Consider the following 27,580-nt stretch of genomic DNA (forward strand, 5'->3'; position numbering starts at 1 on the left):
TACTTTGTCTACGGTAACAGGTTAGGAGTAACAAGGTTTCACAAAAATACAAATAAATCACTTGGGTTGAAGTTTATGAAATTGTAATTACATGTTCTGACTATATAAAATCATGCATATACAATGGATTAGAGTAGCTATGTGTAAAGTGTGGTGCTAATAAGATTAAAGGTTAATAGATATTTATCATAGATATAATGTGTCTCTTTTTTTCACATTAACACTTCCCAGATACGATTTACATCCATTAACACTCCCTGTATTTATACACAGTGCACACCACTTTTTATTCTAAATGTGTCACAATACATGTGTTACAATAGCGGGAGGGAAGCTACCTAGCTAGAGATGAGTATCAACCCTCTGGTATATTTTCACATTGGGTGTCAAGTATTAAACAATTTGAATATACATATATCTTAAATTGGCACACATGGTAAAAGGCAAGGTACACAATATAGTAAATCAGTATGTTAGCTCCCAAGGCACACTGCAGTTGTAACTTTGTTAGCTGTCAAACTGCAATTAACATCCATCTACAAGAAAACATTTATTAGCGTCTATTAGCTTATTGAAATCATCCTAAGAAAATCATTTAGATATTTCAGTAAGTAAGGATAAATGCAATATTAATTATTGAACAAACTGGATTGCAATGCAAAACCAGTCTAGGATGCTAAAGCTTGGGCGAGTGATATTGGAAAAGCCAGAACAAATATTCAACCAAAACACCCCAACAAGTTGCTTAAAAAAAAGTTGCAGCACTAGCTTCAAAAGTCACTAAATATAGAGAGAAGGTTGCATAGTTTGCAACAATGAAAGCGCGTCCCCTTCCCCCCATACCCACTCCTCCAAAATGACCATAATGAACATACACATTATCTGAATGCAAACGACACATATAGTTATTCTAAGTACCCACAGTTGTCAGGTCACCAGCTTGTAGAAAGACTCCTGTTACCTGAAAGGGATATTTTTTTGTTAAGATAATTTGTTTTAATAATGTACACAGTCTCAACTATAATAACCATTTTTTTTCTTCTGAAATACATTTACCGACCTAGCTCACACAAAACAAATAAAGCAGAAGACTTCCGACCATTGCAGGTGGCAGATAAAAAATGTAATTGAAAACTCAAGGTAATGGCAGCCAAGTGCACTTACAATGTCTCTTTTATCAAAAAGTACTTTAACATGAAGGGCAGTATGAAAGCAAAACTCAAGTCCATGTTCAAGTTGAATGTTCAATTCTGTGGTGATCTCATTTTTGTTTTACTTCAGATGCATCTGTATCGATGTATATGTAATACAACAGCTGCATTTCAGTTTTAATTGGAAAATAAGTCTGAGGTCATTTAGAAATAGTGTGTCTGTCGTTATAATGTGTCCACAAGAGAGTACAGACACATGTATGTGTGTCCCAATAGTTTATGTTCAGTAAGTGTGTCACAATGCAGTCTAAACACTGGATGAAGATATTATTAGATAGGAAAAGGATCAGCGACAGAAATATATAGACTATATGCAGTTTGTGTTCGGGCGGCAGACACCCTATCCGTTTTTAAGAGTGCGCTTAAGACCTTCCTTTTTGATAAAGCTTATAGTTAGGGCTGATTAGATTCAGCCCCTAGTTTTGCCGCTATAGGCTTAGTTTGTCGGGGGACACCTTACTTCTTCCTTCTCTCTGTCTGTACCTGTGTACTCTCATGTTCCGAATAACCCAGCTTCCCCAAATTTATTTTTGGTGTCTACTGTATATACGCCGGGATCCGGAGTCATGGCTGATCCTGTTGCTGCGGTCCTGAGTCCTGGATCGCGAGCCCTGGATCTTGAGTCGTGGCTGTGCCTGCTGCTGTGGTCCTGGATCATAAGTCCTGGATGGATATCCTCGTGGATTCATCTTCTTATTATAGACACATGCATTTCCAAACATTTGGACTACCTATGTTGCAAATGTATTATCTTTTCAATTTACACACGGCATCTATTGCACGTCTGTCCGTCCTGGGAGAGGGATCCCTCCTCTGTTGCTCTCCCTGAGGTTTCTCCCATGTTCCCCTTTAAACTGTGGGTTTTTCTCTGGAAGTTTTTCCTTGTACGATGTGAGGGTCTAAGGACAGAGGGTGTCGTATTGTCATACTGATATTCTGTACAAACTGTGAAGTCCACTGAGACAAATGTAACATTTGTGATATTGGGCTATATAAATAAACATTGATTGATTGATTGATATGCTCTGTATTTATCAGATTCCAATTAAGTAAAAAGGCTGATTCAAGTTGACCACATTTATATTGACAAGGCATGATCCTGTTGAATGTTTCAGATGGTATCAATTGTTCAAGCAATGTGTTTTATGAATACAGTCAACTGTCCACAGTGTGTATGGTAGCTACCTGGATTCCAACATTAGGCATAAGGAACATACACATACAAATAATCATTCTTGTGGACATCAATCATGTACACTGCAATAAAGCCAACAAAAAAAGCAATGTTTGAATACAAATGTTCTTTTATAAAATAAATTCACCTCATGGGTTCCTCATAACATGTTTTTTTTTCTATGTATGACATAACCTTTCAACATTTCAAGATATAAAAACTATATCTGTGTTGAAGAGTTTGGCCTTTCCTTCAGCTAACTGTTTTTCTAAGCTGTCTCCACACATAAAGCAAAGCAGTGAACATTCCTTTGCCAAAAACATTTAATCTTCTCAATGACATCCAACACTAAACTTACGCTCTTGAGGGCACAAGCTCCTGAGAGAAAAGGTTCAACTGGTCTTGACACAAGCCTTTAACTGATAAAAAACAGATTGTCTGCAGCATTGAAATACACTTATTCCTCTGGGAAATGAAACATGTGAAAGTTAATATTCCGGCACTCCTTCAGAAAACCAGTTCACATCGATTCTGGAGATTGTTCCCTGTCACAATATACAGAAACCCCTCGCTGGGTTATCCGATGGAGTTTCAATGGTGGTTATGTTTTGTTGGCTTGTATTAGGTATGTCGGTGATTTCAAAACCTCGATGAGGCTGTGAGAGGAAGTGTTCTTCCCTTCACTATCCACAGATTCAAACCTGAGAGAGGCTTGGGTTATTGGCCTGTATCACAGTGCCCCCTACTGGCAGAAAGACTCTCTGATAACGGCACCTCATGTGGAATGATAGCATGTAATCTGAATAAAGTATCCTCACAAGAAAAACAGGGACTACGGCATGCCCAGGACTAACATGTTTCATTTAAAGTGGAAAGGGAAAAAGCAAATAATGAGGTAAATCATTGCCAAAGCAAAGGTATATTAAACCTATAGCTTGATAATGGTGTACATTTTATCATACACATACAATATATACATTTTGAGAATTATCATATTTCGAGTTTATTCCTTTCATCTTATTATTATTTCAAGGTTAAATCATTTTAACAAAAAAATACAAATGTTAGGGGAAAACTTGCAGTTTCTGAGAACTACAGTATAACCAGGCGGCCTAAAGCAACGCGTTAGATAACAAAAAGGCTTTGTTAACTAGGAGATGAAAGTGGTTGCATTTAATTTGATTCTAAGTTGATATGTACTCGCTGTTTAATGCTCTCCAAGTGAAGATTTAGTCCCGGGAAGAGAAAGAAATGGCTAAAAGTCTACGGATGTGTTTCTGCAGTAGGTCATATCTCAACAATGACGATAAATATAGGTTCAGTAAACAAAATGCTGTTTCCTGCAAGTCATAAATAGTATTATAATTATTTAATTATATCATAAACTCAATGTGTCCAAATAAATTACTGTTAAAAAGATTGGTAATTTAATGATTTTATTGGTTGGAAGAATGTAAATCACGACCAACTAAAATAAAAATAAAAGCATTTATTATTCATCAAATAAAAACTATAAACATTTGATTCAGAAAATATATTAGTGTTTTTTCCCCCTTAGTTTTTAATAGCATCATAAATGATGTGGGTTTCTTGGCTGTTTCCCAGAAAATGCGAGAAAAACTAAATTTGTCTCTTGATACTTGTGATTGGTATTTGCCATTATTTTTAACATCAATTACTAACACCTTAACACGTTTCCTGCTGGGCTAAATAAACATCAACACCTCTCTCTGCATGTGTATGGTGCTCTTTTCCCAAAGAGCTGTCAGTGTGTTGCAGGTGACAGAATTGTGTGCTGACTTGGTCTAGCACCAGAGAGCAGGAATACGTTTCCTCCAGGTTTGGCAGCTCGTTCAGTGATGGTTGTTGGAAAGTAGCACTATACCCTTGACCTGCCAGCTCTGATCAGCAATTAGCCACTTTAGAGACTTTGAATTGTGGTACTGCTAATAAAGTGCTATTCATATGTTCTAGTGAGAATGCGTCACATCATCCGGGGCTTATTTACCGTGTGCTGGAGGACACTGAAATCAAGCTACATTCAGTGGAGGAAAAGTCAGACACCAGTGAACCAATGTTGACTGTTGGTTTGACGGCATGTTTTTCCTAATTGCAACAGACAGAAGAATAATACTTGCTCGAGCAGCCTGTCGAGGCCCCTGTGTGTACGTCCGAGTGTGTATTTCCTGGCGGTGTATAACAGCGCAACATTAATGTCAGGGGTGCATGTGTGTCTAAATACTTCCTTCTGAACACACTGCCAATTAACCTTTGGCTAATTTAAAAATCAAACTGTTTTCCCAGATACACCTCAATGGAATCAACAAAATAACAGTGTAATAACAGAGTAATGCCTCGGTGCCAGTGAAGGAAGATAATTTAGAAATCTCACAGCTCACTCCTGATCCACTAAAGTTGACGGAAGTGTGGCCCTGTATGCACAAATCCTCCACTGAGAAATGTTATCACTTTCCTTAGCAGCAATAACAGCTTCCACCGGTGTACTTATCACTCCCTTCATCTCAAAGAATACTACTTCTTAAAACATCTCTTTCGTGTGAGCAAGCCGATGTCTCTCTTCTCACACTCATATAATGTCTTCTTTTCTTGTGCTAACTCAAACACACACCCTCCCTTGCATTAAATTATTATCTCCCACTACTCAATACAATTATGTTTTTTTGCTGCATGATGTTAAGATAAAAAAACAGAAGTATGAACATAAATTAAGTGATTCATATCCATAATGAATAAATGAATAAAGTAGTGAATCCTAATAATACACTAAGATTAAGAAACAGTAATACTAAGACATTTCTTCAGTAGGAATGTTGTGTAGAATATTATATTATTTATTTTTAAAATTATGTGCATGCCTTTTTTTATATAATAGTGTTCTATTGTCTTTGTCGCTATCTATACTTTGCTGTAACAACGTACATTTCCCCTTTTGTGGGACGAATAAAGGGATTTGGATACTGATAAGAAAAAAGAGCGAAAGAAAGAAGGTCTCTACATGAGAGCTTGTTTTGCTTTCTGATGCGCAAGAATGTATCATTTTAACCGAAATCCACTTTGTTTCTCTCTGAAAAGGAATGTGTTTGCTCATGAACCAGGGTAAGATACACATGGTACTGGGCACGGTGTAAATCCAAAAATAGGATCTCATCATTACACTCAAGGTTTCTTTGACACAAAAGCCAACTTGTACTAACCATAAATATAATGTGTGTATCTTTCCGGCAGTGGCTCAGTCAGTAGGGGCTTGGACTGTGAGCCGGTTTAATTCCCCGACCAGACCTAAATATGGAGTGTGGACTTCTACTTAGAAAGGTCCCAGTTCACCTCCTGCCCTGCCGTGGTGCCCTTGAGCAAGGCACCGGACATCCCCCTTCCCCCCCCCACTCCCATTGCTCCCCGGGCGCTGTACAATAGCTGCCCACTGCTCCTAGTACTAGACTCCTGGTACTAGGATGGGTTCAACGCAGAGAACACATTTCACTGTGTGTGCTGTGTGCTCTGCATGTGTGACCATTAAAGAGGGTTTCATCTCTCCCAATTCTATCTATCTTCCTATAGATGTTTTTCTTTTTGTAATATAACATATTTTTCTGGAAATAATGTGTGGCTTTGATATTAAAAGCTTTTTCACGAGTTGTTGGCTGAGACTTGCTGTTGAAGGATGTCTGGTTCAAAAGGGCAGAGGAAGATGGCCATTGTAAGTGCTTAGTTAATGAAGGCCGTTCAAACACTCAATTATCTCAGTCGCTTAGTACATCGTGCAGATGATGTCTAAAATGTTTCAGAAAACTACATAATAATCACCACAGGAATCCCTGAACAGTTTCAGCATTGATGTTGAAAAAAGATAATGTGTATACTGTATACATTATATGTATAATACATCAGTTATAAACTGTAACTGTTCAAATCCTTTCAAGCTCCGAGAGCAACCGCACCACCAGCCATGCCATTAGCAGAAACAATGTAACGGTAGTTTCCTTTGACAATGAAATGTCATTGGAGTCTGTTGTAGCTCCCATGCTGGTATCAGCGCCCACCTGTGTCTAAGTATGTATCAGAACACCCTGGGGGAGACTGCATCGGATTCTACAAGGTACCACCACGTTGGGAGCACAATGGAGCACTGGCTGCTCTGATGTGGGGCCCTTGGTACTTCTCTAATAATCTACCCAGCATGTGTTTATCTTTGTTGGACCAGGTTGTGTGGAGGAGGCGTTCGGAAGAGGAAGGAAAGAAAGAATCCTGCCAAGCTGCATGTGAGGAGCCCGCAAATCCAGAGGGACTGCTGGCTTTGTCTGGCCGTGTGTTCTTGTGTGTGTGTGTGTGTGTGTGTGTATGAAGACACAAGTGGCAGCAGAACAGTTATACAAACATGAGTTATGGTCTGACTTACACAGACACACACACAAAACATTTAATTGCCAAAAAAAAAAAAGTCTCTCCCGGGCTCCATTGTGTCTAATGTGTTCAACGTTAATCTTACCCTTTGGGGACATTTGCTGTTGTGTTAATTACACACCACCAGGAGCCCTCATTAACACACATACAAATACGCGCACGCACCAGCACACACACAAACACAAACACACTATGTACACAATTTTGGTGGAGTAAATAGAAGTGCAGATTAAGTGAGGCAGCCCGGTATGGGAAAAGCAAAGCTAATGAAGCATTTTCAGAGAGAGGGGGGGGTCATTTGAGACTTGCCTGAGGTCAAAACGCCCCCTACACCTTTAATGAACAAACCGAGCCTCAGATGTAGAGAGGGATTCACGGGCCCGGGTGGTTTCTGCGCCCTGCTTAGTCATACACTACACTGCTCGCTCATCACATCCTGACACAAGCCTTTGCTTCACCAATGTGCGAGCGTTGGGTTCTGCCAGTAAATTAAAGCAAAATGCAACCGTGGCACCCAAAAAATTAACCCTAGAGTATTTTCCCTGGCCCTCTTGTCCGTCTGTTATCCATGCTCATTACTCTCTGCTGCATGTGTTACAACTAGGGAAAGCTGAGGAAACATAAACTAAAAATCAAATGCTACTATTCGTTTTTCTCTAATTCCAGCCTACTTTAGGGAGCACAAAGGAAGAGCATTGTGAGCTGAATGTTTTATGTCCTATAGCAGCTTCCTGTAGGGTGGACTACCAATGTCAGGGGCAGAGTAATGGGCTACAAGGTGACCCTTTTGCACCGTTCTCTCCAACGCTTTCACCCTCACCGCGGGACATCTAATTGCATCACAGGGGGGCTTTCACGCCAATTATTGATAGTCAATTACAGATACAGCTGTATTACATTTGTAAAAGATGTATAGCATTTGCTTGGAAGACATTGCCCAAGATGAATTGGCACAGGTTACCAGTGAGAGAAGGCAATATCTCTATAATGAAACGCCTGGACATATGCACACACCATTATAGAGATGTGGGTGAATGCGTGTACAAGTGCGTATTCATTTTATTTGTGTTGCTAAAGACAACAGTTCATGCTGTGCAATATTGAAATATGTTTTAAACCCATACGTGCAGTCGTTTATAAAAGGGACATCACTTGCACAGAGAGGTGTATCCCAGTGATGCAACAGCAATGTAGAGTGTGAACATGTTCTACTAATAAACATAGACACAGTAATAACAAACTAACAATACTTAAAGTACATGTTTTTTTAACTTAACATCACAACTAAATTGGAATTACATGTCAGTCCACACTTCGAATGTTGTTCTTGTGTGTGGACTGAAACATTAACATTCTTCCAGCTGAAATCTCCATCTCAGTATGGCTGAACTTTAATACAAAAACATAATGTGTTATTCACATTTGCATCAGACGTAAAATGCCCAATGTGTTTCGCTGCTTAGTGCGATTACAATAAAAATCAAGGCGTATCAATCCTCTAAGGTCAATTTGTCTTACACAGTACGTCTGCAGTGTCTTTCTATCCTGGGTATGCCTGTGGCCTCAGAAAGGTTAATAAGCTGCTTTACCTCAGCCAGAGATGGATTGGAAGTGAGCTAGAGAGGTGGAAAGAAAGGCCAGGAGAGCAGAAACACCTTAATGCAAATCTGCACAGTCGAAGTAATCTGTCTAGTCTTTAAAACCACCGGCTTCCCTACTTAACAGTCTCCATCCACCTGTACTCTCCATGCAGTGAAGCATTTATCCACAGACTTGACATCCGTCAGCCCTCATCTGGAGATGAGCAACTGGGGTCAGAGGTCAAGACAGAATGTGGTGATGATAAAATACCTGCTGGAATACATTGTTCCGTGCTCTGCCCGTCTAGTGTGGATTTTAATGACAGCAAAGGGAATATTTGAGGAAACAATCTTGATTATTTGATGAAGCATTACAGGTGGCTTTAGTGTTCTTATGCATGCAGTTACATCAAATGTAAAAGCCTGTCTCTACCCTGAAGTGTAACTGATAGTTTTGATTTGCTTGCAAGGGCAATAGAAGCGCAACACCACGGAAAGACCAAGCTCAACGTGTCTGAGTCTGGCTTCAGAGCAGGACCAGGCAATGTCAGAATTCGGGAATGTTCTGTTTGTTTATACGGTAAAGGTTCAGACCAAAGGCAAAACAAGAAGCACACAAACAAACATTACAATAACGATGTACGCTTCTTCAGTCCTTTATCACAGTGCAGCTTTAGATTGTGTTTCACAGTATACTGTGTGTTTAATAAAACATGGCCAAAAAGAGAGGACAAAGAAGGAACCAATCTGCAAATGCTGCAATTCAGAGAAAGTCTTCCCCCTCAAGGCTTCTGCATTGCAACAATGAAAGACACACAGCATTGTGATTTATCTATAATTTCTTCTGCACAAAGCTTTCTGCCTTGTTCCCTTGATTAGACTCATCAAATGTTAAATTGTCATTCTGTTATTCATCTCCTTTAGAGGAGACACAAGGAGATAGACAAAAGAAAGTATTGCATATGGAGAAAATAACGCTGTTAAAATAAATATACGTGCGTGTTTGATGAGCAGATTCCTTATTAGGAGTTTTGAAAATCGATATTTTGCAATCATTTAGAATTCTGAAGCGAGGAAGTGGATAAATTCATTTTAACAAAAATAAGAGCAGTTTCAAAAACTCATACCGAGATGGTAAACACAAAATGAGACTCGCATTCATGCAGACAGATGTAACATATGTATGCTGTGGATACTGTAGCAAGACAATGATGAGAGAAAAAGGAAAAAAAGATTCTGACTTAAAGTTCAAGGGAGATGACAGGGAGGGAAAGACGGCGCAGAATGAGATAGGGTGGGAGGATGGGGAAGTAAGCACAAGAAAGGGAAAATGAATAAAAGGAAAAGCAGAACTGTACCAATATATGTTTCCGGGGGAGAAATGGAGAAGAGGGCTATGGACAGGGTGTACGCCTTTCAAGCAGAGATGGTACTCAGTGTTCTTGAGGGGAAGAGTCCAGGCAAAGCTTCTATAACATGTCTGTCATATTGGATATTCAGAAGTGGCACATCTGAGCTGAACATTCTCTTGTTTATTCTAGGACTAGATCCTTGCTTTTTCTCTCTTGAGGTGATTTTTAGTTTTAGCAGCTTTATTATTATTATTAGTTTTTAAGTTGTGTTTTATTAATCCGTCACACTGACTATCAGGCGTACCCACTATTTATTTACCCACTATCAGTTAACTGCCGTTCTTCTATTCATAAAATACAATGTAGTAGTCTCCCAACAAAAACAGAAAAAAAGACTGCCTTCATTGGTTGTTTGCAGATTGAAATATGTTATTATAAATGAACAAAGACACCCAGAATGCTGAATGGTACTTAAAGATCTGGTGCAAAGCTGGAATTACATCAGCAATGAAATATTCACCACCAAATCAAACAAGAAAAAGCCACATTAGCATATTGCTAAGTTAGCTGTCTCAGAATAGCTGAAGCCTTTTAGTATGTTTTATTAGCTTTTGAATAATGTGTTTTATCTCCATGCATATTATGCAAAAACAGCAATAAATCATAATCTACAAAAGCACACTTAGGCAGTTAAAAAGTCATTACGTTTTGAAATTTGAGTATCCCATCTTTAACAATTTGCCTTAAGTGTCATTGTTTTCATTGTTTTGTTGTTAGTTTTGTTAGTTTTTTTCCAATTTCAGATGAATGTGGATCACAGTCTGCAATCTGGCTGCTCTGTCTGCCTTACTCTCACTTATCCTTCTGTGCAGTAATTTACCTTGCTGTGGCATGAGAAGTCATGATTGTTTATATTCAAGCAGGCACCATCTTGAACACGCAGGACTCTGATTGTTTACACATCCTGCATGTGACATCACGCCTGTTCTCTCCCTCCAGTTCTGCTCTGTCTCCTCTCTGTCTCTTTCCAGCCAGATTGGCTGTGGAGTGTCACCCCCGTGGCCCACTTGAAGTCACAAACCAATTCCACAAAAGACAAATTAAACTTAATGCCATGTAACAAACTCAGTGGGCTTCTGTGCACTGCCAGGCTTTCTGTCAGCCAGTGTAGAGACGCGGCTTGTGTTTTTTTTTATCTGTATGGGAATCATGGAGTTAACAGTAAGCCGTATTCAAAGACATTTAGAGAGATAGACAACAGGTGTAAAATTGAGATACTAGTAAAACGTGTGCAATTACAACTGATGAATTCTGTTAACTGCGTGGCCGACATAGTTTGTGTTCGAACTCATTTAGGAGGAGATTATGAAATACAGCGGGTGGTTGAGTTGTAACAGCTTGAAAAACAAACGATGTCTACACTACAGTCCTATCAGAGAAAAAACATACCAACCATTGCTAAAGTGGAGGCAAAGCTATCAGCCCCTGAAATTAATACCTGGAAAGAAGAGCGAAAACAAAGCTGTCGAAGTTGCTAATAGAATCTCGAGTGTCACTGAAACAATATGCCACTATAAATGTATAAAGAATGTGTCTTTCTGTTAATAATGACACATTAATTAATTAACATTTTTTTCTATTAATAATATCTCTTGTAAATGACAAAAATCGAATGAAAGCAAAACTTTTAACAGACGTTCTGATCCTTTTGTGCATTACCCAAACATGGCCAATCCAGTACAGCACTACTATCACACAGTGATAAACACATCAAGTATTCCCTATATGTATATGTCTCTTGTACTCATATTTATAAGCTGGATTAGATATGCACTCCATACTCTGCAGTCTGGGATCATGGGGCGAGTTAATGAAGCTCCGCTAGAGGTTTTTTCCATATGAAAAGCTCCAGTGACAGCGCTGACATTGTCTTCTTTTTAAACGCAAGTCCCACTGATAATAAGCAACTTATCACTCAATTAGGCAGGCACAGAGACAATACATGTTTACTTCACGACGACACACACACAGATACACACACCTGGCACCTAACCACATGCTGCCTTTTGTTCACTTAAATGTACTGACTGATATTGCACTGTAACAGGTTTATGTTCTCCGGTTTAATTTGGGGGAAGATGGTAGTTATAAAGCGAGATATAACAAAATACAATTTCTGCTAAATGTCATGGAATGCAAACGAAGGAGGAAGTTATTCAAAATACTGTTAGTCTTGATGTGAATGCAGAAACAAGATGTGACAGACCCAGAAATAAAAGGAAGTTTAACATTTAACTATCAAAATGAATTATGTGTTTAAATAATGAATTCAGGATTCAATTCCCAAAAATAAAACATCTTTGTGTGTTTTGTTTGACTCACATCCCCAACGTTGTTATCCTTTTTTCAGACTTAATGGTGTTCAGTATAAGAACACTAAGTATTGTTGACAGAACAGTTCCAGACGGATGGCAATGCAGAAAGTTCTTGTGAAACAGTCGCACAAAAAAAAAAAAAAAGGTTAAGGAAATGGGATTCCTTAAATATAGTGTTGATACGTTACGAGACAAACTGAGACACAAATGTCTACTTGGAGGGCCAGTGGAGACTAAGATTAAAAAGACAGCTTTGAAAGATTGATATATCCCAAACGGCTGAAATGAGGTTTGCCAGCATGGAGAAAAATAAAATAAAATATTTAGATGCAAGGGGGATATTTATTTTTAAAGAGACAGATTGTGATGAACATAACGGTGTACCTGAAGGCACATCAAAGTTAGCAGGGTGTAGGCTTGGGAGGTTGTAAGCGGCAGGTATCAAAGAGAGCTAATATTCAGAGGGCTAAAGTTAAAGTGCACTGTGATAGCCAGAATGGCTCTCATCTGAGAAGAGAAGATTAAAATCAGTGGGACATCACAGCCAGGCAATATGAAGTAGGAACGAGAGGAAATATCTCTCGCCCTCCCTCCCTCCCTCCCTCTCTAAGACACAGATGCACACGCACATAATATAGTCTCCTACAATAAACCAATTACTTGTCATTAATATTTAAGGCCCTAATTTCCATTCATATGTGATATATTAAAAATGTGCAGGGATGAGCAAGGAAAATGGCTGACCCAGAGATATTCACTGTGGGCTGGCTGCCCCAAACAGAGAGAAATATACATCAGGGTGTTTTGTATTTTAGTGAGACAAATGTCTTCTGCCTGAGCCAGCGATTAATGTCCCATCTTCTAAAATGAGGAAAATGGTACCATTTGAGGCCTTTCTTTTCTACAATGGGATATGTCCTCTTTGGTTCGCTTCGAGTAATAATGGACATTTATTCCAGAATGCATCATTTACTGGTGTGAGGAAAGGTCTTGGGTCATCAAAGCAATTCACCAAAGGGAAGCATCAGTCCACTCAGAGGCACTGATGACAGTTTACAAAATGAGGATGTGGTGAAATGCCAAATTCTGATCTTGTTTGTGGAAGACTGCATCTGTTAAACACAGTGCAGAGAAAGTGAGTTGAGAGTGAAGGTGTTTATCTACAAGGCTGGCCCTGACTCCAGATGGCCACTGTCATGTCCAAAGAGATGAGTTGAGGAAAATGAGAAAAGGGAAGAGAAAGGGAGCGATGTCAGGAGAAGAGAAGAAAGGAAAAGGCCAGGGTAAAGAGGCAGAGGAAGCTGCCTCGCCAGATACTCCCTCCTCTCAATTAACAGAATCAGTAATAAACAGCCTTGTTCTCCAGGGAAACATGGCAAACCGTCGAGTTGACTTTGATATAGAACGTATCAAAAGCTTATCGTTGTACACACGCTATTAATACAAGGAAGCCTATTCCACAGTGGTCTGCAGTGTCTTGAGTTAAGCTTAAACTCATTAGACAAAAGCCTTTATTACATTGAGACTATCTGAGGAGGCAGAGCTCCAACTGTAGTCTTGGGATATGTTCCATTCAAGAGCAACAAGATTTTCTATCAACAAGACATATTGTTAGTGAATGAATACAGCTTAACAGGATTAAAATATTCTGAGTGGCACTTAATGTTGCTCCAGCATTCTGTGAGCCAAAACTTGTGTCCATAGACTTGTGTTGAATACACACTGTGGAGCTCCAGACACACAGTGTGACAGTGGGCTGGTCAGCAACAGTTTCCCTGCCTGACTGAGAGGTCCCCGAGTGTCATGGGTGGTGGCCGGCCATGCGTGAGTGTGTTTGATCTGGTGGCCGGGTCAGCCCTGATGTTAACAGAGTTATTAGGGGACTTATTAAGGGCAGTCAGGAGCCAGCTAAACCCCCCACTGATTCCATCATTACTGCCGTTGTGGCAGGGTCATTACCGCCCTGCTGCTGGGGCTTTGGAGCAAGGATTGAGAATCTGCTGGTGTGCACACTACATTGGATGGGTGGGGAGAGGATGTGTGTGTGGGTTGAGTTCTAGAGATTGAGGTGAAGGTAAATGGGTGTCAGAGTGAGGAGATCTCCTAAGGGATTTGATCAAATACCATGTGATGAGGGGGTGGTTGACTGCAGCCATCACTTGTGGAAAAGGTTTTTACCAAACCACCTTTCCAGGGCTGACCTTTCCGTACAGGCACAACACATGTTGGAGGATTTTTCTCCACTGAACATGAGGGCGTAATAATACAATGAAATGAAATGCACTTGCTGTATTTCATTTTCATACATCAGTGAAACATGATTTGCTAAATTCTGCCTACAATACTCCAGGCAAAGAGCTCCCTTGTTATTCAATATTAAGCCATTATTTCACAGCTCTCTTTCTACCTCTCAACCAATGTTTTTGATTTATTTTTAAAGGTGCAGTGTGGTTTGGTAACACTTCTCCCCGTCCCCTCCGGCCTTATTCACCACAAGCACTTGGCTAAGAATGTTCATTAGCCAGCATCATTAACACAGAGGCATGCTGGGAAAGAAAAAGTCCCAATGACCCAGCTCAGAGGGGAGGAATGCTCTGATTCCTCCTTCAGGATGTGCATACATCTTCATTAGGCCTTTGTCCCTGTGCAGAAATATAAGTGTTGTTGACTTTTAAACCATAAATTGTGAAAAAGTACTCTGCTACGCAACACCAATAGAACCGTTAATGAAAGCTTAAATATATTAAATATTAATATTTATGAATATATGTATTCACCTGACTGTAACATAATTGTAAGTAATGGTTTCATATTTTTGAAATATTGTTTATGTTATTATAAATTGAAAAATACAGTATACTCAGGGATTTCAGTTGATGTTTAGTAACTTCTCTCTTTCATTGTGTTGTTCCTGAAAAGCCCAGACATCACCATTACAAAGTGGCACAGGCCCTTAGTCCGTCAGCAATTGGTGCGTGCAATGGAGGAAACATTTTGGAAGAAAGAGGGTGTGAAGTTTGCCAACATCAATCTTGTTTCAAATTGAACTGCAAAGTTCCAGCTGAATGAATTGCCTTTCAAATGCAGCAGGCCATGGCTACACACATTCAATCCCGAAGTGAATCTGATTTGATCCCAAGAGCCATACAAAGGCACAGCCCACTGATTGATAAAGCGAACTGAAGGGAGATGAGGGTAAGAGGAAAAAAGGAGAGCCAAGTCAACGGAGAAGAGGGTAAAGAAAGAGAGAAAAGCCAAGTGAGGGAAAAACTTTTTTTTTATGTGAGATAAAATAACTATGACATTGACAGGTTGATCTACAGTGTATATTCAATGTGATGTATTCAAGTTCAAACGATGTGAAAATTGAGGTGGTGAGCAGGAGTTGTGTGTCTCTCATAAGAGATCGCTCGGTGGTCACAATGTTCCGATCACAAAACACTTAATGGTGCTAAAGGTGGAATACTTTCCTTGACATAAATGAATAAGCTGCAGGTTTAAGTGTATCACAATTTCAACTCAGAGGAGAAGCGCCTATATTTCCCACGGAGCACATACACTTGACTTTGTGTGATTATTAAATATGTGAACAAGCATTGTAAGCATGTAATGTGGTTATTTTACCTGATAATGATACATTGTGGACAATAAATCCATTTTAAAATAGTAAAAATTAGAGATTGATCAAATAAGCTGAGCAGCCGTCAGAGGCAACTAAATAAATACAGTTGTTTTATGATGATTTAACAGAACTATTTATAATTATATATTATAAAGAAGCAGTAAATTAGAATCATACCAACGCTGGTCATTTTACTCCACAAAAGTTAAAATGTATGAAATGAATTTACAGGTTGTATGATCCGTATGAATTAAATAAGGAATTTGAATTAGCATTAAAAAAAAATGATATACAGTATATTATTCTCTTAAATATGAAATATGAATGTTTCACTGCCACTTGCCACAATGTCTGTTACATACAGTTTTTTTTTCATGCATATTTCAAGTAGCTGGTAAAACTGTTTTTATTGTTTAAAGACATGTTGTTGCCTCTGTCGCCCCGAGGTAGGCTACAAGTGGATGTTGCCAGTATTATTTAATCAGTGACATGTCAGTGGCCTTCACACTTAATAATTGACATATGTGATGAATTTCCAATCAGGCCAAATAACTATCACTTAATAAATGACAACAAAAAATATATTAATAAAAATCCACTTTTTAGAAGATTGAAGCCGAGCTCGAAATCGCTCTTGATTATCATTTCCTTTTCTTGGAAAACTCATTAAACAGTGAGACTCATAAAAGCAGCAGGGGAGATGACAGTCTTGCTTCTCCGTGGTTTTAGAGGCCTCTGAGCACAATAAGATTCAGAAAATTGGGGGCTGTTAAAGTGATTCTTTTTTGCTTTTTTTACTTTTACTGCTAAAGTGTTGTTCTTCAACAATGCAAGTAACAAGCAAGAATGCCTAGGTCCGTGAAGTTAACAGACGCCTTTTGGCACCATTTTATGGGGACAGCTCTGCAGGGAAGGCATTTACACCTGCTTGCCTCATCTTTCACGATACACTAGTCCCCCTGAAGAGTGCTTTACTTATAAATATCCATGTCTTAAATGTGGCAAAGATGGAAGTTTAGAAGCTTAGATAAAAAAACAAGTGTGTGTGTGTGTGTGTGTGTGTGTGTGTGCATGCGTTCGTTTCTTTGTATGTATGTATGTTTGTGCGATAAAAAAAAACAGGGGGCAATATCGCAGACAAATGAAGTCTGTTTTCACCAGTGACTTGTTTGTCAAATCAGCAGAAAGGATTTATGGCCCGTGGTTACAACGAGAGTACCAGATATCATGAATTATTCGTGCAGGACCGTTTCTCCACCTAACCCTTCAACACAACAACCAATACAAGTTAACAGACTCCACTTGGGGCCTCACTACTCAAATAGGTAATATTCAAAGCAGAAATAAGTCAGGAATGTTAAAGAGAAAATGTTAAATATTGAAGCACACTTATCGTTTTTATATCCTCAGATGGCATGTATTTAAAAGATTATACTGCATGAATCACGAAATAGAGGAAATAGAAAAACCAATGAACTACTATTTCATTTTAAGAAGATCTGATCTAGCACCTTTTTTGCAATACCATCTACATCAAAGGCCTTCTTCATTGACTTTCAACTTCACTGACGAGGGGGGGTGGGTAGATATCAAACATTAAGCAGCATTTTTCATTCATGAGCAAATCATGTTCTCTTTCAACAATAGAGGGAAAAGAGCTGATTCAGTGAAGTCGCTGCGGGGGTAATTGATAGGGATCCAGCAAAGGTAACTCCCGTGGGAAATGCTGCATCATGAATTCCTACCCTGCCAGCGGGAACATGGACAATCTATTGTGCTTTTCAAAAACCCCAGTGGGTGACAAAGTGAATTCAATAAAGAATTGAAAAGGACATTTAAAGCTGAATTAATGCCGTGTGTCTGTGAAGCTCCAAATGTTAAGTAATATTTCATTTTAGGATTCCATCTGAAAATGTATTTTATAGCAGGTGTGCTTTGCAAACATACAGATTTACTGAGTTGCTGACACTAAATTTAAAATGAAAGACCCGAAAAATAGATAAATAAATAGTTATTGCAAAGGAGTCTGGTTAAATGACTTCAGAAATGTCAGAGAGCACGTGTTGAAATATATAACGTCTGGCAGATATCCTCTAATGAAACACGAGAGACCTATCCCTGCTTCTTCATTTAGCCTCGCAACAACTGTTCTTTCCTTCCCACATTCTCCTTCCATCTGTATTATGACAGTAAATCACCCTAGCGGCAGCTGAGGAAAGGTTGCTATTTATGTCACAGAACAAAAATGAGTTGAGTCTAGTTTGTAGACCCGGAGGCGGGGAGAGAGACAGAGCAAGAAGCTGCCGGCGGGCTGACTGGTGTCCAAACAGACGGTGGGAATATGGGAGAAGTTGGAGGATTCTGTAAAGTTGTGTCCACACACCCTGACAGAGCTCAGATCTGACTGTGGTGCGCTTGACAGGGCACTGACTTCTCCCCTCCCACTGCTGCTCGAATTAGAGGAATGTGCAACACACAAACACTGTCAAATAAGTGGAAAACACTCATATTGTCATGGGAGGAATACATCAATTGCCTTCACACACATTTCCTTTCCATACAAAAACAAACTTGCTCTGTGCTGCTTGTGTTATTCATCAGCGAGTTACGTAGCCTGCTTGTGTATCCGAGAAACAACTGGCAGGGACAAGAAAACTCCCATAGCTTCCTTCACAAAAGCCTCCCGTCTTCCCCGGCGCAGAATTGGCCTACTGGACTGGAAAAGGCATGAAGCAACCCAAGCATAACTGCTCTCGGTTCACACATACACGTACAAGTTCAAGTTTGTTTGCACATCCGCACACACAAAAACACTGATCTGTTACTCCTCAATGGGTACAAAGAGCAAACACAATGTGCAGCCACATTGCATTTCTGTCTCTCAAAGACACATATAAAAGCACTGCAGCAACCGAATTGCTATCCGTAATTGGCAGAGATATTTGACTTGAGAGCATACATACTGTAGATGGTGTTCAAATGCAGTGGGAAAAGTGCTTGGTTTTAGGATAATGAACATTTCAGTGAGGAAAATGACTTCTTAAAGTGTCACAAGATGAAAGTGGCTTGGCGTCTATTGCCTGAGAGGCTAAATGAAGCATGTGTGTGTAGATTAATTAAGGAAGAGATGCAGGCAGATGACGCCTCCTTACCTTTGCTCTGCGAGGAGAAGCACTGGGAGAGCTGAGCAAATAGGTCAGGATTCTCAAACTTCTCTTCTTTGACTTTGATCCAGAAGCAATTCTCTGCCATTTCCTGAGGCACTATCTGCAATGACACAAGGATTCCATTATCACCACAATCAGAGACCGCCATTCCAGCAACCTGCCACTCAAAAACTTCTTCTCACTGGAGATGAGGTTTGTGTGTGTTTTTGTGTGTTTGGGCACACATATGTCCTTGTGTGAGCATCTTTAGAATCTGAGTAGCCAACACAACGACAAACAAAAAAGGCAAAAAAAGCAAAACTGGAGCCTGCGAGGTAAAATAAGTTATTTCATTTTATGGAAAAATGCATGAATATGACCACCGAAAATGAAGACATGTGGCTAGGTCTTGACTGAAACCTTCACATTAAAGCTCTTGATGATTTTTCAAAACATGTTATATTTGAAACCTCTGAAAATAATCAAATGTGAATTTCAGTGTTCAGCGCAAAATATCAGCAACCCTGTGTACACACTCCTCCTACATAGACTTGCCTGAAACAGCAAAGCCTCTAAGAAGCAACCAGGCACCTACACACACTGAGCTGATAGCAGGCCACAGGGATGCCTCACTCCCCTCATCGTTCATTCCCTACTCTCTGCTCGGTAGAGAGTAGGTGTACAGAGAGATTCAGACAAAAACAAGCCCATCTGACATGTTGCAGTTATTACTTGCTAATTGTGTAACACAACATCTGCTGTACATTGTGTTCAGTGATATGGTAAGAGCTCTTATCAAGGGCTTCGACCTGCAGTTGGCCCCTTTCACTGCTGCCATTAACCTCGTAAAAATCACAGTAATCACGCACAGAAAGAGATGGAAGTGCAACATTTATGCGATGCAGACAGACAGAGATACGATGCTGTGAAATAATTCCCCAAACCATATAGAAATGGTGATGAGTGTAACGGTGTTTCAGAGTTCACGATAACATTAGGTGTTTAAATGGAATGCTTACGAACATTTCAACATGAGCTGGAGTGGAGTTCGGATAACAACGCGCCTCTATTCAGAAAAACAGACTTATATTTCCTGATCAAAGCTCTTACACCTACAACAGCACCCATTTGTTTTACTCAACATAATAGCGCATGCTGAAACAAGTCAAATATTGAACTAGCTTACAAGATGAGAGAGTGTGGAAGTGCAAAGTAACAAAATGAAACAACCAGAAACAACTACTGTATAATGGAGGATTAATTTGGAATTGCAACTTTTCTACACTACAACATTTGTTTTAATAACACAAAACAACTGGTAGTCAAAGCCCATAGTCCTTTAAACAAGCAATTCAAGGAAGACTTAGACCAACAATTCCTTTAAAAAAGGGTTCATGATCTGATTCTAATTAAAAACACAAACCCTACTGTAGCTATGTTACATGAAACTATCTAATGATTGTGGTCAACAGATGCATGTATAATAAGAAATCGAGGTGGTTGGAAGAACTGCGTTGTGTAACACCATGAGATGTGTTTGAATGCTTGATCTCTACAGCTCATGAAGTTGTTGCTGCTTGTTAAAATTCTGCCATTCTTTTAATTGGGATTCCAAGATCATAAAAGTGGTAAAGAATATTGTCGTTTTATTGAATAGCCACGTTAAAAGGTGAGTCAAAACATACTCATCTCATATACATTTAAATACAGCATTGGGCTGAATAGAAAAATACTCAAAGGACTCTATCCTCTGAGGATGAAGTACCTCTGTTCCTACATGTGGGGTCGATTTCACTTGTATATTGACTTATTTTATTACTTTATTAAATATAACAAAAGACAGACTTTGTCCATGAATCATTTATCGGTTTCTCTTAAGAATTTCCTCCACAACCACCAATAGACTGGATACAATATTCATTGGGGATTTTTGGGGGGAAATTCTAATTTATGGTATTTCAAATTCAGCGCGGTGCATACTGTAACTCTTGGGGTTTCACACTGGGCCTGACCTAAATAAAGATGTCATCTATTTTAGAGAGAAGAAATGTGTTAATGCTGGATATAGTTCCTCAAAATTAGCCTGACTCAAGATGATCTGAACAACAATGTTATTTACGTTATCTGATTTCATCCATGCAGCCTTTCGTTCCTCCAATGTCCATGTTTACAGATATCCTTAATCAGCTCATTAAATGATATGCATTTTATTTGTTTATGTGGAATGCATATAAAATATACTCACTTCATTATAATTATAGTTTTCAAATTCAAAATTAAATAGCTGAAATGGCAACGAGAAAAAAATGGTTTATGTTGGCATTTTGACAGTCCCACAGTTATTTGCTAATAACTTTCAGTGGGAATCACTGACACAGATGTGGGAGAACACGCAGGGTAAAAATAACTCAGGCTAATATAAAATGCACTCAGCACTTAAACAAAGCTGACATTTCCCAATGTATGCCTAAGCTGGTTGTTTCCCATGTGGGGGCCTTGTGCTTCTGACTAAGAATTCACTGCCACCAAATCCCTAGCACTGTAATTTAAAATGTGAAAATATTACAACTTGTCCCATTGAGAAGCTGCCCCCTGAGTGTGGAAATGCCCACATAACATTTGAACAATAACACAACAGGCCACTTTTTTCCTATGCATTCCTAGTGATTCACACCCTTTTCTGGCGAAGTGGAAAAGAGGTAAGAGGAAAAGTATGTATTGTTTCTCTTTCCTCTTTATACAACTAAATCATAGTTGCTCCTGGCACTCCCATACTTCCATCTGCTACACATAGAGAAGACAGACGACTCTTGTCCCACTTAATCGACACAAGAGAGACACAGATTGTTTTTCCTCAGGTGGTTATGAATTTAATTTGCATTACCAAACGACAATTCCTGTGGAGGCAAGGTCAATGCACCTGCTCATTAACCTCTGCACACTCCCACACAATGTGCATGTGCACATCCCTGCATGCACACAAACCATATGTCCAAAACCATGATGATACTTCTCGAGAAAATGTCAAATAAAATATTACAAAGCAGAAAGAGTCATACCCTGTTTTAAGAAACAAAATGTCTGTTTTTTTTTACTGTTTGCATAACATGTAACATAATATTTCACACTGCTGTATGACTCTATTCATAATTTTCCCTCTAACTCCAAAATCCCAATTTGTTTAACTGTGATGAAGTGATAGAAAGTGATGGCTATGATAAAAATCACTATCATTCTAATATATTTATATAATACGTTCAAATCAATGAGTACACTGTGCAGTACTTCCATGATTTAAAAAGAACTAGTCTGATGTTTTGGTTGCTTTCAGTAATTGTAGACAAAGATGCAAGGTCATACAAGCATCGGCAAATAACCATTAAAATAATGCTAAGATGTCCTGAGGCAATGTTTAAATTATCTATGGTAAAATAGCGCTCTCACACAAGAGATTGTCAGGTTGAAATTGTATTTAAATGTGATGGAATGTTACACAGCCCAGTTTCATTTAAGTATGCTAATTGTGCAAATCCAAGGACATTTGAGCAATGAAAACTGTTTACTGTTAAATCCTTTGAAATGGGTGCTGAGTGTGGAACAGTGTGGCCTTTGGCTGAACGGCTGTTTGACTAAATTGCCTTAGTAGAGTGCATTTGAATAGAACCGTTTTGGTTTGGATCTAATGGCGCATTTCCATTGCAGCGCGTAGCTCGCTTTAAGCGTGCCGTGTCGTGCCGTCCCCTTTTTTGGTTGTGCTTCCACTAGGCCTCGTTCCGGCGCGGCACGGCGCGGGGCCACTTTTTCCCCTCTTTTCTGGCCCTAGAAAATTGTGGTTCTATCGGGGCCAACAAACAGGGCTGAGTCGGGCTGAGTATGCTAAACTAGAGAGAGGAGCGCTGGCAAGAGGGCTAGAACTACAACAAGATGGACATATTTGACCGTGATTTAATTGTAATACACGTTTCAAAATGATGCCGAAGTAACAACATACTGATACCGGTTAGTAAAAACCATGAATTAATGCTTTGTCAAGTCTGCAGACAGACGGCAGGCGAAAAACCTTTTAAAATTCGTGTTTTTCTAGATGGAGATTGGCTAAGCTAACGCAGTATATGCCCCGACCGTCCACACTCACAACAACGGCCTATACAGACATAAATTAAGCAGCGACTGTATTCACCATGACACAGGCAGTCTGTGGTGTGTACTTGTTTAACTTTTGTCGAGTTTCTGAACATATATAAGGAGCTGTGAGCTCTGAGTGCTCACAGCTAACGGCTGTGTTGTGTTTCTGGAGTTCTCATTGAAGATGACGTCACGGCTCCGCCTACACTGCGTTACTATAGTAACTACCCCAGTTCCTAAACTGTAATGGAAGCGCAGCATGAAGTGAGTCGGCCCTGTTAAGGCCCAACGCGGCCAAGCCGTACCGAGCCGTACCGAGTGTGGCCGAGGCCGACCGTGTAGTGGAAATGCGCCATAAGACTTTTTTCTGCATTTTTAATAGTGTAGGGTTCAACACTTTTCTAAAGTCTATGTTTGCATATGTGATTGTGAAGGAATGGACAGTAATTAATGTCAACGCCCTCTCATGCGGCTTTCACACCAGCGCTTTTCCCTTTCTAGCTCCTAGCGAGAGCTTTTCTGGTTCAGCTCCGGTTTCCCTTTTCAGCTCCCGCTCTGTTCACACTGCCCAGAGCTGCCGAGAGATTTTCTCCCACAACAACGGGCCGGGGACTGCGTCGGGTCGACGATCGTGTTGCTTTTAATCATACGAAGCCAGATTAAATTAAATAACGATTTCTCCAACCTTATACTTTTCTCCTGAGTGCCGTGGTTCATTGTTTATTAATGTGTTTCAGCGGCATTTACCGACCGCTGCAGTGCTGGCTGCTCTTCCACGGGAGTGTATTCTCCCGTTAGCTCCGGGTTAGCTCACACGGCTCTAAAGTATTCACTGTCTGACTGTCACACAAGCAGCTGATACATATCCCCAGTTCCCCTTAAGTGAATGTGTGTCAGTCTGAATTGACGCTGTTTGGCATCACAACGCTGTTATGAAAGTTTCTCTGGTATAACATGGGTGATGTTAGCATAGCAACCGAAGCTAAACTGACTACTTGCTAAGCCGTTTTCTATAGGCACATTTTACCGGCGTATTTTTCATTATGATTCTACTTCTGATAGTCGGACATGACAACCTGTATAGCCCATGTATCTCCACAATGATCAATAACAGCGAACGGATGGTCAAAGTAAGGTTTCCTGCACGCCTCGACGTAAGAGACGTAAGCGACGCCGCGTCATAGCTCCGAAGCTCTTGCCTCTGGACCGACAATTTTTTGGAGCTGGAAGTGAACCGCATTCCGGAGCTATGACGCGCCGCCGCTGCGGTGTGAACAGGAAAAACCGGCGCTTTTCAGGCTCTAGCTCCCAGCAGGAGCTGGAAAAGCGCCGGTGTGAAAGGGGCATCAGTGACCCTGAGAATATGAGTTGCAGAGATTCAGAGCTCAGGTTACGTACCTTGGTCCAGTTCACTCTCTTCATCACGGTCTCAGGCTTGTAGGTTTTCTTGGCCTTCAGTCCGTAAGGCAGCTTTATGACAGGCAATGAGGGGGGGGGTGGAGGCCCGCCTGGGCCCCCAAAGAAGGGTGGAGGTGGTGGGGGTCCACAGCCAGGGGGTGGCGGGGGGGGTGGAGGTATCCCAGCATAACCAGGGAGAGGAGGAGGAGGTGGTGGAGGGGGAAAACAGCCACCAGGTAGAGGTGGGGGAGGAGGTGGTGGAGGAGGTGGGGGGGGCCGCTGCACCCCCTGGAAGAGGTGGTGGAGGTGGGGGTCCGGGCGCAGTTGGACCCGCTGCAATCTGCAAATACAGGGTAAAAAGGTTAATGATGGTCAAAACATCAAACGATGTGCTAAGCGCTTCATCTAAACCTCGATCTGCTGGATGTGTGTCATGAAGCAAACACCTCACTGCAGTGTTTTATTTCAAGATGGTTTGTGCTGCCCTCCAAGGTCATGTCATGTCTTATGCTGTTCTCAGAATTATATTTACCAAGAAAATCATAATCAAAACCGAGTTGGTGTATTTGGTTGCCAAGTTGATTGGTCAAGCTTTAAGCTAAAAACTATTAACTATATACAATTATGTTGATCATAAGTTTCCATTTAAAAGATCCTTTATCAATTTGACACAATCATTTATGTGGCAAGTCATTGTACATGAAGAAAAATTTGATTTGATAATGTTGCTTTTATAAATTAGGACAATTGTTTTTTGTCTTCTGTACTTAATTGTTTTTTAAGTGTTTTAATAAGTGTGTTTGGCTTATATTGTTGAACCCGGGATATTTAGCCAATACAGTACTTAAGCTAGTGCTTGAATATAACAATCAACTCGTGGTGATTGTAAAAAGCAATGGTTCTCTGAAGCAATCATAAAATTCTTCATTATCAATCACATAACCACATAAAACCAGATATGCTGCACTTCAGTTGTCCATTAAAGGCAAAACTCACACTATGATTCAATTCAGGCCACTGATATTAAAAACAACTAGTTAAGCTAATTTTAGAATAACATTACTGGAACGCTACCTTCCATTACGCTGCTTTATATGGAGAGTTATGCATTGGTTTAAGGGTTGTGTTCATTAATCTCAATGGATATCAATGTAAATAGTCAAATGTATGAAAAAGCTGTGATCTACTGCTGTTATAATTTACAAAAGATAAGAATGTTGCGTTCCCATCAAGTCTTCATTATAAGTCCTCACAATGGCAGGCTATTAAACAGTAGACAGGGGTGTAATTACCGCACAGACTGATAAGACAGACTCTTTCAGTCCTTTGACATGTCTGCACTATCACACAAACCACATACACAGGTAGTCAGTGATTATGCCAGTAGAAAAATGTTATAGAGAAAAAGGTTATGCAAATACAACAATTACAGACACCCGGGCTAAGACAGAGTTTGATCTTTGGAGCTGATTAGATGCCAGCTTTAAACAAATAGCGTTCCCACTTGCACTTCTCATTTCCAAAACCAATTCCCCACATCCTGCGTTAGCCCCAGTCACTTGATTGTGTGCCTAACATGTGATTGGCTTCATATTTAGAGACATTACGTTGTGTTTCAATACATAATGGCACTGGCTGATTTTTTTATTAGGACCAAAATTAAAAAGGGAGCTTCTTACACAGATTGCCCAAGACCTTTTACTGAAAATCAACATCAATGATTACATGTCTGTCAATCTCAAGCCTTCCGTGGCCCGTTTCCTCTTTTAAGATTAATATGAGAGAATGGAAGCAAATTAGCTGCTAAATTGGAGCGCAGTTGTTTCCAAACTGAGAGGCCCTCTGAGTCTCTCTCTCTCTGATCCAGCCAATAATAAGCCCAGTGTTTCACAGAACCCTGAGGATCCAATATCATCGCTACTGGCTTCCTATTTCTAAGATACTAAAAGAAATATGCCTATGTTGTAAAGTGTATAATAATTGTGTCTTTGGACTCAAATAAAACAGCTATTTTAAACTGAGGTCATATTGGAGAACATCAGACGTTTTGTGTTGCATTGTTATCAAAATGCTCAAACATGTATTGCATGTAATATGTACTGTACGTCCATAGCCTACATGTGTCTTATTCTGAATTAATAAACTAAAGTACAATATACGGTATAGGAAGATTAATGTTTAAATACAATATGAAAACATATTGGATTATGTATTGATGAAATACAGAAACATTACGACAAAGACATAGTCTAGAAATATTTTTATTCTAACATTTTATTTGTAATTACTCTGATTCTGCATGTTTGATGTTGTGTTTCTCGCCAGCTAGTGAAGGTTCTCTTTGATGCTTTTTGGCTCTTCATACTTTTGCAGAGCCCATCTGGAGCTCTTTGTTAAGTATAAATTGCGGCTAATATGAAATATAACCCATCCAATTTGGATTCTTAGTCTTCTGGACTCAATTGGGAGGCCAGCATGGCAGGTAATTAACTGTGAATGCTATGTGATTAAATCTATGCCCCAATCTCATCTCTGATAGGGGAATTCAATCACAAAGTGTTTACTTAGGAAACGTACATTGAACAAACAAGAATTGTTTGTAGGTAAAAACTACAAAAGGAGTTTAATATATTATTAATTGAAATAAAACTGTTTTTATTTCAGGCTAATTTGACGGATTAGTTATTTTAAGAATCAAGCAGTCATTCAAGTTTTGTATCAATTCATTGTTAATGTTATTGCATTTCAGTTATCAATTCAATATAGGGTTTAAGCTTTGTTTTCTAACAACATATCCGAAGCACCACAATATAATTTGTTTGAAAGATAGAATGTATTTGCAGGCTGTTAAAAGTGTGATTGTGTTCAGGGCTGCACATGCAAAGAGGACACCCACCTTGGCTTCAGATTCACTGATGAGTCTCTGAGCCTCTGTGAGCTTGTCTTTTTCAATAGTTAACTGTGCAGAAACAACCAACACCAACACCCACACCCACACACCCACACACCCACACACCCACACACACACACACACACACACACACACACACACACACCCACACACCCACACACACACACACACACACAGGGCAACAGAAAGGCACACATGGGCGTGGGTTAGATAGACAGGAAAGAATAAGAACACTATAGTACACACATGATCAGGTATGGCACA

General features: G+C 39.8%; 1 protein-coding gene across 1 annotated transcript in view; it reads right to left on the bottom strand.

The window, feature by feature from the left end:
* Window positions 1–27,580, bottom strand: part of diaph2 (diaphanous-related formin 2) — a 341,446-nt gene that overhangs the window by 189,179 nt on the left and 124,687 nt on the right. The window contains 4 exon segments of the mRNA XM_034137301.1: window positions 18,889–19,003; window positions 24,406–24,678; window positions 24,680–24,745; window positions 27,302–27,364. Coding sequence (XP_033993192.1) covers window positions 18,889–19,003; window positions 24,406–24,678; window positions 24,680–24,745; window positions 27,302–27,364 — 517 coding nt within the window.

The sequence above is a fragment of the Trematomus bernacchii genome, unplaced genomic scaffold (genome assembly GCF_902827165.1).
Source record: "Trematomus bernacchii unplaced genomic scaffold, fTreBer1.1, whole genome shotgun sequence".
In the NCBI taxonomy this organism is placed as follows: Eukaryota; Metazoa; Chordata; class Actinopteri; order Perciformes; family Nototheniidae; genus Trematomus; species Trematomus bernacchii.